The 15,423-nt window shown below is 39.8% G+C and overlaps 2 protein-coding genes across 2 annotated transcripts in view; both read right to left on the minus strand.

Moving 5' to 3' along the window:
- Positions 1–7,404, minus strand: part of si:dkey-191m6.4 (rho GTPase-activating protein 22) — a 35,060-nt gene extending 27,656 nt beyond the window's left edge. Inside the window, exon 1 of the mRNA XM_017714321.2 lies at positions 6,832–7,404. Within this exon, the coding sequence (XP_017569810.2) occupies positions 6,832–6,874 (43 nt within the window). The 5' untranslated portion in view covers positions 6,875–7,404. The remainder of the gene's footprint in view (positions 1–6,831) is intronic.
- Positions 7,405–12,466: 5,062 nt separating this feature from the next.
- On the minus strand, positions 12,467–15,423 carry lrrc18b (leucine rich repeat containing 18b). Its single transcript, XM_017714322.2, has 2 exons — positions 15,199–15,423; positions 12,467–14,212 (listed from the first exon to the last, which is right to left on the minus strand). The coding sequence occupies exon 2, from the start codon at positions 14,205–14,207 to the stop codon at positions 13,440–13,442; it is 768 nt and encodes a 255-aa protein (XP_017569811.1). The 5' UTR covers positions 14,208–14,212; positions 15,199–15,423; the 3' UTR covers positions 12,467–13,439.

Raw genomic sequence — 15,423 nt, forward strand, 5'->3', positions numbered from 1 at the left:
ACGGCTAAATTCACTCATTAGAAGTGCTATCAGGGAAAATTTTGGATGCGTTGACTGAGTATCAGTGTCTTTGAAGAGGCTCAGTGCAGAGTTAGCACTGGCCTGCTGAGCTCCACAGCTTCGCAGCTCAGGAAGTGAGTGGGCAAGTGAGTGGGCTGAGTCAAAGCGCTTGAAGAATCTGAGCTGCACCCTGAAGCCAGTGTTGGCTTAGTGTTTGAAATGATGCATATCTTGCCAAAGGTTGCAGTGAGTCGTCGAAGATCTGCTGAATTAAGTTGCTGAGGAGAGTAGAAATGAAGTATGCAGTATGGACTCTTTGAGAACTTCATTAGTAACCTTGTTTCTTCACTTACTGTCCATTTTTAGCTCCACTGACCATATAGTTTCACTCTGTAGTTCTACAGTTACAGACTGTAGTCCATCTGTTTCTCTGATACTTTGTTACCCTGTTCTTCAGTGGTCAGGACCCCCATGGACCCTCACAGAGCAGGTACTATTTGGGTGGTGGGTCATTCTCAGCACTGCAGTGACATTGACATGGTGGTGGTGTGTTAGCGTGTGTTGTGCTGGTGTGAGTGGATCAGACAGCAGTATTGCTGGAGTTTTTAAACACCTCAGTGTCGCTGCTGGACTAAGAATAGTGACAAAATGTTTGCTGGGGGGCTTCAAACTGCTCTAGCCCACGCTTGGCATTGGATATGGTCAGCTGCTCTAGAGTGTCCCATTCTACTGGCCAGTGCTTAAAGGCTAAGTTAACTTATTAGAAATTCCTTTGCAACCAACCATAGCAACCAACTAGCAACCACTTAGCAACATCACAGCAACCACATAGCAACACCAGAGAACCCACCATATAAACTAGCAACAGCCTAGCAGGAAATGGGAATCATTTAAGCTGCTTAACCGTTCTGCACTGGTGCAGTTCTGAGTTCTTCCTCACATTAACTGAGATCTTCTTCGTCTCCTCTTCTGTAACATCTCTGTTCTACTGCGGTTCTGAGTTCTTCCTCACATTAACTGAGATCTTCTTCGTCTCCTCTTCTGTAACATCTCTGTTCTACTGCGGTTCTGCGCTCTTCCTCACAGTAACTGAGATCTTCCTCGTCTCCTCTTCTGTAACGTCTCTGTTCTAGTGTGGTTCTGCGCTCTTCCTCACAGTAACTGAGATCTTCCTCGTCTCCTCTTCTGTAGAGTCTCTGTTCTAGTGCGGTTCTGCACTCTTCCTCACAGTAACTGACATCTTCCTCGTCTCCTCTTCTGTAGAGTCTCTGTTCTAGTGCGGTTCTGCGCTCTTCCTCACAGTAACTGAGATCTTCCTCGTCTCCTCTTCTGTAGAGTCTCTGTTCTAGTGCGGTTCTGCACTCTTCCTCACAGTAACTGACATCTTCCTCGTCTCCTCTTCTGTCTTCAGTGTGAGGAATGACGAATAGTCACTCTTCACTCCAAACTCTTGAGAAATGGGTGAGTTTTCAGCTATTCAGATCTGCTGCAGCTCATTGGAAAGTGTATCAGAGGAATCTGGGCACAGTTGTGTTTTCTAGACTATGAAGGACCAACTGGATGAACCGGTCTGCTACAGCACCACCCTGAGGCAGAGCAGAGCTGCAGCTGTAGTTAGTTATGACCACCAGAGACAGAAGCTGATTGCGGAGGAAGCAGATAAACAATCAGCTTCACTGAATCTGGATTTGACCATCTATTTTGCTCTAAATGAGAGCAGAACTTCATAATAATTTTATTTATGGGACCCCTGGAATTTTGGTTTTGAGTCATTCAGGGGGTCTAAGAGGTTAATTAGGAGGTCCTGGACCTCCCAGGATCCCCTTTATTCAACACTTTAGTTAGGATACTGACTACCCAAGATAAGGACCTCCCAGTTTGTATCAAGATAGGGAATTTATTGGCCATTGAAATGTTTTATATATATATATATATATATATATATATATATATATACATACATACATATTGTGCCCACAAGATCAAGATTTCCCTACTTAGAAAGACCTTTTTCTGGGTGACTCTTGTGATGACTTGCCTTGTGAAAGTCCTTTTTGTTCAGTAAATTTTATTGCTTGGCTGTTTGTCTGGAACTCATGGCTCTGTTTGGCTGACGTTGCCAGCGTTTCTATTATTCTGCCTGTTTTTTTTAGTGATCATAATCACTCTAGAAAGAGTTGCTCCATCTTTTTGCTGTGGAAAAACTGGACTAATTCTAGTCAGAGTGGTTTTATTTCTCTCTTGGATAAACAGCACGCTTAAAAGTCACCTGATGTGTGACATTTGTTCATATTATGAGCTGTTTACATTGCCAGAATGCATGTTTCCTATTGTGAAAGCAGACATATGAGAATCCACTGTAACAGTGGCACAGTTAATGGACATGCTGGCATTTGAAGTGTCTCAACTTGCCTGTAAATTTGTGGCAGATCTGTTTGCACTGTTTTTCATCATTTCTCTTTTTTTGGGCCAGTTGAGCAAAAGCAAATGGAGTGTGGCGTAGTACCCCAGTCCTGGAGCCGTTCTGATGTGGTGATTCATACCTTCCCTCCTTTCGTCCTGGGCGTTTCTAAGATGCGGTTGCTAAAATATCTGTTGCCGAGCAGCACAACTTTGCTGCATATCGCTTTCAAAATACATGAGAAAAGATTTGTTCAAGGTTTTATGGTCATAGTTTACTCCTTCATCCTATAGCATGTGACCAGGTCTGTTTCAATGAGCTGTTCTGACTGTAGTAGAAGCTACAACTGACTACTAAAGCATCACCATCCATGCACAGGAAAGATATCACTGCTGTCAGTGCACAGTCATTTTAAATACAAGTTTTATCTCGTTTTGAAGAGTATTTTCTGTTGTTCCAGCATAATAAAATAGATTTATAAATATAGTCATATTACATGAATGTAAACATCACTGAATTATGAAGTTTCAGTATTTGAAATGTTATATCAAAATATGTATAAATAAACTATATATATATATATATATATATATATATATATATATATATATATATATATATATATATATATACACACACATACACTCAACAGCCACTTTATTAGGTACTTATATTATTATTACTTTATATTAGGTACTTGCTAGTAAAATGTTGGACTCCCTTTTGCCTTCAGAACTGCCTTAATTCTTTGTGCCATACTTTCAACAAGGTGTTGGAAACATTCCTCAGAGATTTTGGTTGGTTATTTGAGTTCTTGTTGCCTTTGTATCATCTCGATCCAGTCTGCCCATTCTCCTCTGACCTTCCGCATTTCTGTCTTTCACACCATACATACCCAGCACCTCTTCATCCCCTCTGTTCCCTTCACCAACATGTCCATTGGAGTCTGCACCAATCACTAATCTCTCCTCTCTAGGGACACCATCTACCACTTCATCCATCTTACTCCAAAATTCCTCTTTCGCCTCTAACTGACAACCATTCTGTGGTGCATATGAACTGACCACATTCAAAATTACAACCTCCAACTTCAGGCTCATGATCCTGTCTGACACTCTCTTTACATCCAGAGCACTTTTCACAAGCTGTTCCTTTACGATTATCCCTATTCCATTTCTCTTCCTCTCTACACCATGATAGAACATTTTGAATCCACCTCCAATGTTCCTGGCCTTGCTTCCTTTCCATCTGGTCTCCTGGACACACAGAATATCTACCTTCCTTCTCTCCATCATGCTTGCAAGCTCTCTGCCTTTACCAGTCATTGTCCCTATGTTCAGAGTCCCTACTCTAACCTCCACCCTCCTGCCTTTCCTTCTCTCTCGCTGCCTTCTAATCTGCCTTCCTCCTCTCCTCTTTGATGGTCTTTGACCTACAGTAGTCCAATTTCCACCGGCACCCTGCTGGTCAAAAGCACCGGAGGCGGTCGTTGTTAACCCGGGCCTCGACCGATCCGGTATGGCAATCATATTTGTGATCCGCATGATAGTTTTGGCACAAGTTTTACGCCGGATGCCCTTCCTGACGCAACCCTCACCATTTATCCAGGCTTGGGACCGGCACCAGAATACACAACGTACACCCCTAATGGCTGGTTTAACAACAGCGATATGCTGTGGTGACCCCTAAAGGGAGCAGCCGAAAGAAGAAGAAGATATCCTACTGTACATTAAATAGAGTATTCATCTTATTTTAATGATCTGTTAGTCTGCCAGGTTCTCCCTGCTGGGGAGAGAAGTTGGACCTGCTGTGGATGCCTTGTCATGTACAATAAAGGGAAGAATGCACTCCTGACGCTCAGCTGTTGAATTCTGTAACCTGTACATTCCCTGTTAGCCACAACACAGCGAGGCCATGTTCAAGTGGGTTAAGTTGCCTTTCTTCTGCAATAACACAACTTCTCCACAACATGGCTACTAATATTTTTCTCTTATACAATATGATATTGTCTATAATCATGGATTCATCAGTACATTATATAGTATATAGGTACATTATAACAGTATATAAGTATGAGTGCAGCATGTATAGGGTGTTTTGTTATGTAATATCTATATCAGTGCATCATATAAGACTGTTACTGGGAACAGCAGTATATCAGCTATTATTTAGCATTTTCAGCACAAAATGAATCTCTACATCTTATTAACTTTTAAGATGAATTATTTAGCAGAACTACATAAAAAAGATGGTTCTTCAGATTGATGGAGAATGTGCTCCTATCTGGTTCTATACAGAACCATTTTAACCTCTTAGTCCATCAGAATTTTCGTGACCAACTCGTGAGGCAAATTATTCAGTAACTGCATAAAATGTAGTTTTTTATTTATGTATTTATTTATTTTTGTAAAAGTTTCCCTCAAATGAACAGATCATGTGTTTTATGATCTACACATATCACTATATGCTTACAATTTACTGCTGAAAGCCAAAAATCTCAGACGCTCTTTGTGTTATTTTATAAAAGTAATGTTTACAGAGCAGATCACTGAAGAGACACCGTCTGTTTATAGTTTATAGCCCAGATTTGGGGAAAAATGGGTCAACTTTCAGTAGAAAAACAAACTGAGTTCAGCTTCTTTTATTATAAGGCTTTAAAATGACATCACCCTCTATTAGACTGGAGAGAAGAGTTACAGCCTCATACGATGCCCAGCTTCTGAATGTAGCTTATGAAGTATGAAAGTTATGAAGAACAAGGAGTTGAAGAGGTTAAAAAAGGTTCTATATAGCACCCAAAAAGTCTTATTCTATTGTTACAAGCTTGAGATCATAACAATGAAAAAACCTTTGTTTGGTGCTATTACCCTTTCATATATTCACCATCAATCTGAAGAATCACTTCACAATGCAAAGAAGCATTTGACCATTTAGACATGATCATGCAAATGGCTCTTTGAGTGTTCATGGTTCTATGCAGAACCCCTAAAGAACCATGTTTTAAGAGTGTATGTAAACCAGAATATAATATTATATTATAGGTTGTCTAATATGTGTAAGCATAATGCGAAGTGGAGTAAAACTCCCTTCCCTGTAATGAAATCACTGACATGATCTGACATGTGAGTTTGATGTCACCTAAGCACAGAAAGTTTTAATGTGGAATAAGCCTTTGTACAGGTTATGTAGATTTATATCAGTCACTATGAAAGGCTTATGTAGGTGTTGTGTGTGCTTATGAATGCTGACACTTAGTTCATTGGTACCCAAAATGTTCCTGAAAAAAGAAAAAAAAAACATCAGCTGGTTTTTTCAAATTATGTAACAGTTTTGATTTGATGTTGTATAGTTACTGTGTACTGTGATGTTGTACAGTACTGTGTGAACGTTTTAGGCATCTATGCAAATTTTTAAACAATTGACCTCAGCAGTGAGTTTATCACAATATACATTAGAATAAAGCCACATTCATAATTCAAATAAACATAAAAACAATAAAAAGTAACAAGAATTCTTGGGTCCATACTTTTCCTTGACACTTTCACAACCGCCACAGAGACTTGTTAATATCATCAATTACATCATGAGCACAATTTACTGAAGCACTGATTGGTCAAACTGGGCTTTCATGAGGAGAGGTTTGAAAATGGTTAAACAAACACACTAACATCCAGAAAATAACTATTCTATATATATATTTTTTGTTTATTCAAATATTATACAAATAAATAGATTTTGAAAATGTGTCTTGGGTGCCTAAGACTTTCGCACAGTACTGTGTATATATATATATATATATATATATATATATATATATATATATATATATATATATATATATATATATAGTTGCTGTTGCACCTCATATCATAAACCATGTGTAACTTATAGTGGAAGTTAATGTAAAAAAAAATATTTACAAGTAATTCTGGAGTATTTTCCATCCATTCATCATGCATTTAAGTGCAGCTAGTGTTTGCAATTTATCTATGGAGGTTGATAGCAATGATATATTGATTACTGATATTGGTATTGGCCAATGTACCGCATACCAATGTATCATATGACATATTATTAGCTGTCTATTATTAATTCATTTACTACCTAATATGTATATATATATATATATATGTTATTGAACAAGCTATTAATCAACATTTTCCTACCAGAAATTCTATATCAGTGCCTCTCTATACATCATATTATTAGCTTTAAGGATAAATGCATTAAGACTGCGTAAGCCAGTTTGAGTTATTGCAGTGTAATATTTTTATCCTACACAACTGATCATTAGCATCAATTACAGGCTCATTAGAGCCCCATAAGGCATTCTGACAGCAGTGCTGCACCTACAGCTGTAGGATGCTGAGAGATGAATGCGAGCATGGCGTGATGAATGGTAGTGAAGGATAGACGGAGCTGAACCGTACCTCTCCTGGTCTGTCTGATCTTAGGGCTTAGCATGGTTGTCATCGTTGCACCCTCCACATACTCCGTCCTCCCCTTCTCTCTGGCTATGCTCCCTCTCTCTGTCTCCTCTCCTCCTCCACCGTGGCTCTCTCTTCCCTCCTCAGCCTCTCCTTGCTCTCCTCGTGCTCTGACTTCACAGAGCGGGCGGGGGGAGGGTTCCCTCACACGTTCAGCGGTCCACACCCACGTCGAGCTGCATTATTCACCACCACCCCCTGCTCTCCGTCTCTGACCGGTCCTCATTTCTGGCTTTATTACGACAATCTGCTGCTCAGCCAGCCTGAGAGTGAGGGAAGCTCCTTTCAATTGGCCGCAGGCATGTGGGCTCAGCCTCTCTGCCTCTCCAGGGGATCCTCCCTCTCTCTCTTTCCTCTCCTGCTCTGTCCCTTTTTCCTCCTTCTTCCCCCTCTGTTTACTCTCCTCCAACCTCCAGCCTCCAGTCCTCGTGGCCTTCTTCTTCTCCTGTCTCGTTTTCTCCATAAACATGCTCTCAGAACGCCACCTCTGGATGGATAATGGCTCCTGCTCTGACACTTCAATTGAATCAGTCACAGCTGCTCCATCTCTCAGGCAGGGTGGGGGAGGGAGGGCCTGCAGCAGCAACCAGCAATAAAACGCCTCCTTCACCACTCACACCAGGCTGGGAGCTCCTGGTTCAACCACCGCACTCCTCTTCCAGCTCCCAGATAAGCTATGTGTTCTTAAAGTGGCACTCCGGCCTAACGCAACACGCTACAAATTATGGTTCTTCAAGGGTTCTTTATTAAAGAAAAAAGGTTCTTTGTAGAATCATGAAGACACAATGAACCCTTTGGATGATTAAAGGGTTCTTTAGTTTTATTACTGAAGTCATCTGTCATGACATGTTTATGTCAGTGTTATGTCTCAGCGTTCAAGTGAAGTGGGACAAATATTAAACCACATGACAAGGAATGAATCGAATGCTCCGCACTTAAAAATGATGGTTCTTTTAGGGGTCTTTAATAAAGACAGTGGTTTCGTATGGATTTATGAACACTCAAAGAACCCATTGCATGATTAAAGGGTTCTTTGCACTGTTGTATTACTGAAGTAATCTGTCATGTAACGCAAGGGGGACCAAGTATTAAACCACATAACAAGCAATGAATCGAATGCTACACACGTAAAACTATAGAACACTTTTAAGAAAGGTCTGTACAGAACCATCTACAGCACTATAGCATAATCTTTTTAAGTGTGTAGTTCAGAAGTTTAAATCAGTGTAATGTAGTTAGAAGTGTGCAAAATAACATTGACATAACCATGCTATAAACGTGTCATAGCAGATGTCATATGCTGTCATGACTGATTTTTGTTTTGTGCTATAACACTGTGATGTTACTGGTATGTCTCATATTTGTTACATTTCTCATGATTAATAACTGAAGTATAAACAAATTAGCAAAATGTGACATGAGCTGTCAAACATCATGGCATTTATAAAGACAATTACTGGCGATGGAGACATAAGCCTGTTATATTACTGAAATAAATCTGCCATGACATGTTTATGGCAGTGTTATGTAGCAGAGTATCTATCTATCTATCTATCTATCTATCTATCTATCTATCTATCTATCTATCTATCTATCTATCTATACAGTACCACAAAGGGTGCTGCTATTGTTATGATGACAAGCTTGGATCAGTAGAAGAACCTTCTTTGGTGCTATATAGAACCCTTTTCAAAAGGCATATTCTATAGCACTCCATCAATCTGAAGAACCCTCAAGTGATGCAAAGAATCTTTTGATCATGCAGACGGTTCTTTAAGTGTTTGATTCTATACAGAACCATTTTCTTACCAAAGAACCTCAAGACACCATCTTTCCTAAGAACGTAGTTCATGTTCTGCAGCGATGGTCTTGGAGGAGGTGTCGTCTATGGACTGTATGAACTGGAGTGTAAACTGTGTGTTTACGTTCTGCACGGCAGTTCTATTTAGAAAGAGCCTTTTTTCACAGCCCTTTTGTTCCAGTGTCCTACAAACACACAGCCAGTCCTATTTTAGAGATGGACTCAGTGCTGTTTACATGGGCTGTTAGACCAGCGTAGCTTCCCGTTGCACCCAGATGTGCAATTTGGTTGCCAGGTTGGTATTTTTAGCTACTTTATTCATTTTGAAATCTGAGGCTCTGACAGTGGCGTAGACGTACGGTCGCTTGAAGACACAGCCTGTGTACAGTAGCAGTCCTGACCTCGTCACATGTTTGTCTAACAGTGTTTTTGGTGTTTGAGTGACTGATCTTTGTATTCCTATCAGAATTGATTGAGTATTAAAAATAATAATAACAGAGGCATCATATTTAGAGGACGGATGCTGATGTACTGAACCACTAATCAAGATCAGACACATTTTATGTATGAAACTGGCACACAAGTCTGAACACACACCTTAACATGCAGTGAAATGATCTTAAACTTGGTCAATGTACCTAATATTTATATTATTTCTCATTATACTATTGTTGTAAGAATGTTATTATACTATTTAATTTATTTCTAGACATTTTGACCTGTTTTAAGGAATTGTATCTACAGAAATTGGCTTCTATTAGTAAATAATTGTGCTTGTTTGAAGAAATAATGCTTGATAAAAGCAGCAGTATGTGCCAAAAGAATAAAACAATTAATGCAATAACTAAAATCACAATTTCTGATTCCTGTCACCACTGCTGTAAAGAATCTATGAAGGAATTTTGGAAAGTTTAGTGGACTTCCACTAACAAGGCAAGCTTCCCCTCACATTTTCAGGAATTTATTATCAGCTTTGTTACAACTGCTGTGTAATTTAATTAGTATGAGACACTCTGCTGCACAGGCACTGCCTGCTGCTCTGCTCACATTCACACTGTGCAAAAAGAGTGACGAATGTGACACGATCAATAAAAGTGACCTAAGCTTTAATTAGAAACCCCTCAAGAAAAATGCAAATGCAATCAATACAATCTAACTGCAAATTATGTAAATTATCACAGTCCTCATACTGTTTTTCATTATGGCTCAGCTGTAAATCAGTTATTTCAAGGCCTTTCAGTGGACAGTTCTAATCTTCCCTTTACAATCACAGGCCATATACTTTAAGTTTGTAGCAAATAAACACTCAATATTTTTCTACTATGAGGTATAAAAACAGTTGAATAGAGTCATCCTTTACATGAAACTAACCCAGAATAGAATAAAGACCATCTAATAAATGTCATATTTTGAAATCTGTAAGGTGGAAGGGGCAGAATTTTCCCTTTATTTAACATATTAAAGACAATAAAAAAAGACTAAATTTGCCTTAATGTGCAGTCCCGGCATTCCCATGTGGTTCTGATGAAAGAACACAATGTAACAGATAATTATAGGACAAAGCATCCAGGTTTTGGAGCAGGTAAGGTACTTCAGACATGGGCTAGTGTGTCCTGTGCTTCCCCCGAGTGGCACATGCAGGCCATAGCACCACAGCTTAATATTGGGCAATAGTCTAGTCTTAAAATGAAATTTCACTGAATTTTTTAACCACATTTCTCCATAGCTCAGTGTGTGAGATGTAATCAGAAAGATTCAGAGCCGTTTGTTGTAAAATGGTTCAGACGTCTTTACAGTGGTGGTGATAGAAACCAGGGGTCGCCATGACTACAAGACAGTTATAGACATTTTATTTACTACCCAGAACCACCAGAGAACCTACAAGAGTCTTCTGAGTTCATATGGAATGTTGATGATGGAAAATAGTGGAAAATCTGGAATAATAAGTTTTCTTTGGGGACTATTTTGCCACACAGTGCCCTGCATGTATCCCTCCACCATGAATGAAGTTTAAGTTCTCTAAACTATCATAAAACAGCGTCTCCGTCATCAGGCAGTGAATTCATAACCATTTCATCTAGGAACTTTCTGTGAGGGAGCTTTTAGAGGGGGACGTCTGGTTCCTATCACAACCACTGTGAACAGTTCTGACTCAGTAAGTTTCTCTAGAAACCTAACTGCTCTGTTTACATCTGAACCACTTAATTATGCAGAAGCCATTTCAAATGGAAGTTTAATTAAGCCCAGTGATATATTTGGTAGACTGGAGAGAAAGAAAGAGCAGTATCTTATTACTAGAGCTGCACATTGAGTTGTTTGTTGGTATCATAATATTGGCCTTTGCAATACTTATAATAACACCGTGATATGCAAATAGGCCCTCTAACCAGTCAATGCTGTGAGCATTCAGACCAATCAGAGCTCCAGATGAGTCTGTAATGTGTCACATGATTGATTCACTAGTGATTTCTAATCCCTCAAATATCTAGAACCCAACAGCGTGTCCAAAGTTTATTACACACTGCTATAACCTAAGAACAGCTCAGCCAGTTTGCACTGAAGTCCCTGTATTTTCTGAATTATAAGCCCTACTATGTAACAGGTCTGGGATTTTATGGATTAATATGCTGCACTGTGGGCTGAAATTGCCATAAATAGGAAAATAATCTCAGCACTAGAATCTCCTTCATGTCGTTCCGTCCTGCTTCACTGCGTTAGAGGAAATCTGAGGTGTTCAGAAAGGCTGATTTAGGCCCGGTGCTAAGTAGTTTAGCAGTATGAAAGCAGATTTATTGGCAGGCATTCAGACAGTGAGTGGCACTGATCTTGTGGTTGCTTTGGCAGCTTATCAGTGGCATTACGCACAAACCTTTTATCACCTCTTACAGAGCCGGAGAGCGACACCCCCTGCTGTCTCAGAGCGCTGCCAAATCAACGCATGGAGACGCTGAGTATTACTGTTCTATATCTCACTTTCTCACTTACTCTCTCATTCTGTCCATTCATATTTAATATACACATTCGATCTCACTGTTTTTACCCGGATTTAATGAACAAAGCAATGTTTTTTTTCATTAGAAACTTGTAATTGCAAATCCACAAAAAAGCATGTTGCAGTAGGACAAATCAACTGCCTCGTGGATATTGCCAATAGCACTACACTGGATTTTAATAATAATAATAATAATAATAATAATTATTATTATTATTATTATACTCTTATACTGCTTATACTGCTACTGCTACTACTACTAATTATAGCAGTATCTTTATTTTTCATACATCCCAGAGTGCTTTACAGACAGGTGACAATGCTTAACAGTTATAGAAGAAACTATATCACTACTGTCAGAAAAAAACTCATATCTCCATTTTTCAGTTTTCCAGTTTTTGATGTAATTTGAAAATGCCTGTTGTTCTTTACATTGTGTGTAAATTTCATGATGAATGCACCAAAAGAAACAGCCCGAACTGACTTGGTAAACCATCTGGTTCCATAGACTTCCACAAGTAAAGTAGGTTTTTTCCTTCTCCTGTGAAGGTACCATTTTGGAGATATAAGGTTTTCTTCTGACAATTAAAGACCATAATAATGCACAGTAACACAGATCATATTAAACAGATAAACCCAAAGAGCCTAGAGTTTTACTGAAGCTCTGAGTTAAAGAGCTACATTTTCAGATGTTTATTAAAAGTGAGCTCTGAGCTCGACTGTCTAATAAAAGCTGAGATGAGCTCCACAGTTTAGAAGCAGAAGAACTGAAAGAGTCTCTCCATGTTTTCTGTGTTTTACTGAAGGTGTTCAGGATGTCAGTATCTGCAGATCTAAGATCATAAACAAACAGATGTTCAGGAGCTTTAAGCTCATTTAAGGCTTTAAAAACCAGCAACAGAGCTTTAAATTCTCTATAACAGATCCAAATAATGTAAAATCTTGAAACAACCTAAAAATTGTCCAGTCAGGTTTGGCCATTAGGTAGATACAACCTAATGAACTCTCATTGGTTTGGACTTCTAGACCTAGAGGTTCTAGATGCATTACTGCCTAAATCTGAGCTATAGTCTAAGCAGGTTTGTTGTTAGGAATGTGAAACAGTGGCGGCAGCTTTACCTCAGAACTCTTTACTGAAAGAGTCACTGTAAAACTGATACATACATACTCAGATATACATTCATGTCTGTTTCAAGCTTCAGATAAAACATATGGAACAACTTTCATAGGCTTTTATATGTCTGTGTTTATTCTAGAACAACCACTGTGTACCAGTATTACCTTAGCTCTAATATATTATATAAAACCCCATAGAGGTGCTAGTAATATTGAACATAATATTGTTATAAAGGTGTTTTTCTCTCATTTTCATGACAAAGTTCTGACTCTTATGGCTTGAACTGAAGGCCCAGCTCCATGGTTCAGCTCTATATGCTACTAAAGCTGTTGTGGTTTATGTTCGGTTTAGTTTGTTCTGTTTTTATACTAAAATGAGCAGATTAAAGTGATTCACAGGCAGATTTAGCCAACATTTAGTAATGCTGATACAAAATGTAAATGAGCTGTAATTTATTGTTTTACTACCATGTAATTATTATGCAATTACATTGTAATTATATTGCAAATTATGTAATAACTATAGATTTCTAAGGGTTATTATTTAACCATTATATTTTTAGCAGGAGTGTCAATTTTCACACAAAACAGTCCAAAAATGATCCTATCTTGGTCCACATGGAACCCTGCTGCAGGCGTTCTTCATCTGCACACTGCCTTGTCATCTTGTGCCACAGAATTGGGTGTAATCAGCCCAGCAAGGATGGATCTCCTCTGAACCAGACCCTTACTGATCCTACTATCCACCTTGCCCCTCTCTTCTTTGCACTTCTGGAGACATTCACTACAGAGGCAGCCCTCCCTGACTAGGTACAGGCACTCCACCCGCCGGATGGGGTCCAGCTTTTGGGGCTCATCTGAACATATGGGGTTGCTCTTGACGTTGAGCGTCTGCAGGTTGGGCAGGCTGTGGAGCCATTGTGGCACGCCCATGAGCAGATTGTTGAAGAGGCCTAGGTGGCGCAGCTCCTTGAGGGCAGCAAGGGAGGGTGGCAGGGTCTCAATGCGGTTCATGCCCAGGTTGAGGCTTCTCAGATTCCTCAGCAGACCCAACTCATACGGGATTCCGTACGTGGTCAGCAAGTTGTTGCACAGGTTCAGGCTGTGGAGTTTCGGCAGGCGCCCGATGGCCTCGGGCAGCTGTTCCAGCTGGTTGCTGTGCAGGTCCAGCCAGCGTAGGTTGACGAAGCTGTCGATGATGTCAGGAATCTTCTTCAGCATGTTTCGGCTCAGGTCCAGCTCGTCCACATCGCAGAGCTTCAGGATGCACTTTGGGAAGGTGGTGATCTCCATGTTGCTGAGGTCCAGGCGCCGCTTTCCATCCACAGTGAGCTTCAGGGCATTCTTGGCCATCTTCAGGGTGATTTTTCTCCCTTTTGACTCACTTGACTTCTTTTTACCTTTTGCCATTGGGCCTGTGAGAAAAAAGAAGTGCAGTAAAGGAGCGTTTTTTTCCATCATCAACATTCCATATAAACTCAGAAGACTCGTGTAGGTTCTCTGGTGGTTCTGGATGGTAAATAAAATGTCTGTATCTGTGTTCTAGTCATGGCGACCCCTGGTTCCTATCATCACCACTGTAAGGAAACCCGAGTTGGCATTTATTTATTATCATTGCGTCTTAACCATTGAATTATGCAGAAATGTTCAACATACTCTTTACTCCTTTGTACTAACAGTCTTTTATCATGTTTTATTCCCCAAAATAATGTATCAATAAAGCACAGAGCAATTTGTCACATCTGCATCATTAATTTTAACCCTCCATCTGTTTCTAAACGTTTGAGGATACTAACCTACATTTTCCTGTACATCTCATTACTTTTAATTCATCATCCTTTCCATTCATCTCATCACAAGATCATACAAGACTCACATTCGGAGTTATGAGCCTATGAAGAGGGGCTGAGATACAGGTCATCTGCCTCTCACTGTGTGGAGCTGGTGGATTCATGTGTCCATCGACATTCTGTGTGAAACTGACCAATGGACACTCAGGAAACCACTAAGGACTGACCGTCATGCCAAAAACACTTCCTTTTTCGGTGAGTTGCCTCAGACAAAGGCACGAGTGGTGAGTAAAAACTTTGGAAAGTAGTGATGAGGAGAACATATCTCTATTTTATTCATGCATTGCAATACCTTTATGAACTTGAGACTTTTGTAAACACATTTCGAGCACCAAAACAAATCTGAGAAAAGCTGTTTTCACAAGCGTTCTAAAAATAAAACAGATTTCATTTTTTCAGCTTTCAGGGTGAATGATCTATATACTCAGTGCTCCAGGTTTAAAAGAGCATCATTATAGCGAGAGCTGAGATTCCTCTGAACATTTTAATGTATAATATGTGGGTATTATGTCAGAATCCTCAAATGCCAAAAGACAAATTCACAGTCTTACCTGCTGTGCGTATCTTCGTCCACAGGTGGATTTAGTGTCAGATATCTTCCCGTCTGTCTGCAGCTCTCAGAACCCTCGTGTGCTAGGCGTCTTCATTTGCTGAAGGTTCTTCCATGTGAATTATGCATGAGCTCTTCTCGGAGCCCTGTAAGTAAAACCCAGCAGGGCTGAGTGGAGACCGACTTCAGTTCCTGCTAATGCAGCGCACTGCTTGCCTATTCAGAG

This window comes from Pygocentrus nattereri, chromosome 13 (genome assembly GCF_015220715.1).
Source record: "Pygocentrus nattereri isolate fPygNat1 chromosome 13, fPygNat1.pri, whole genome shotgun sequence".
In the NCBI taxonomy this organism is placed as follows: Eukaryota; Metazoa; Chordata; class Actinopteri; order Characiformes; family Serrasalmidae; genus Pygocentrus; species Pygocentrus nattereri.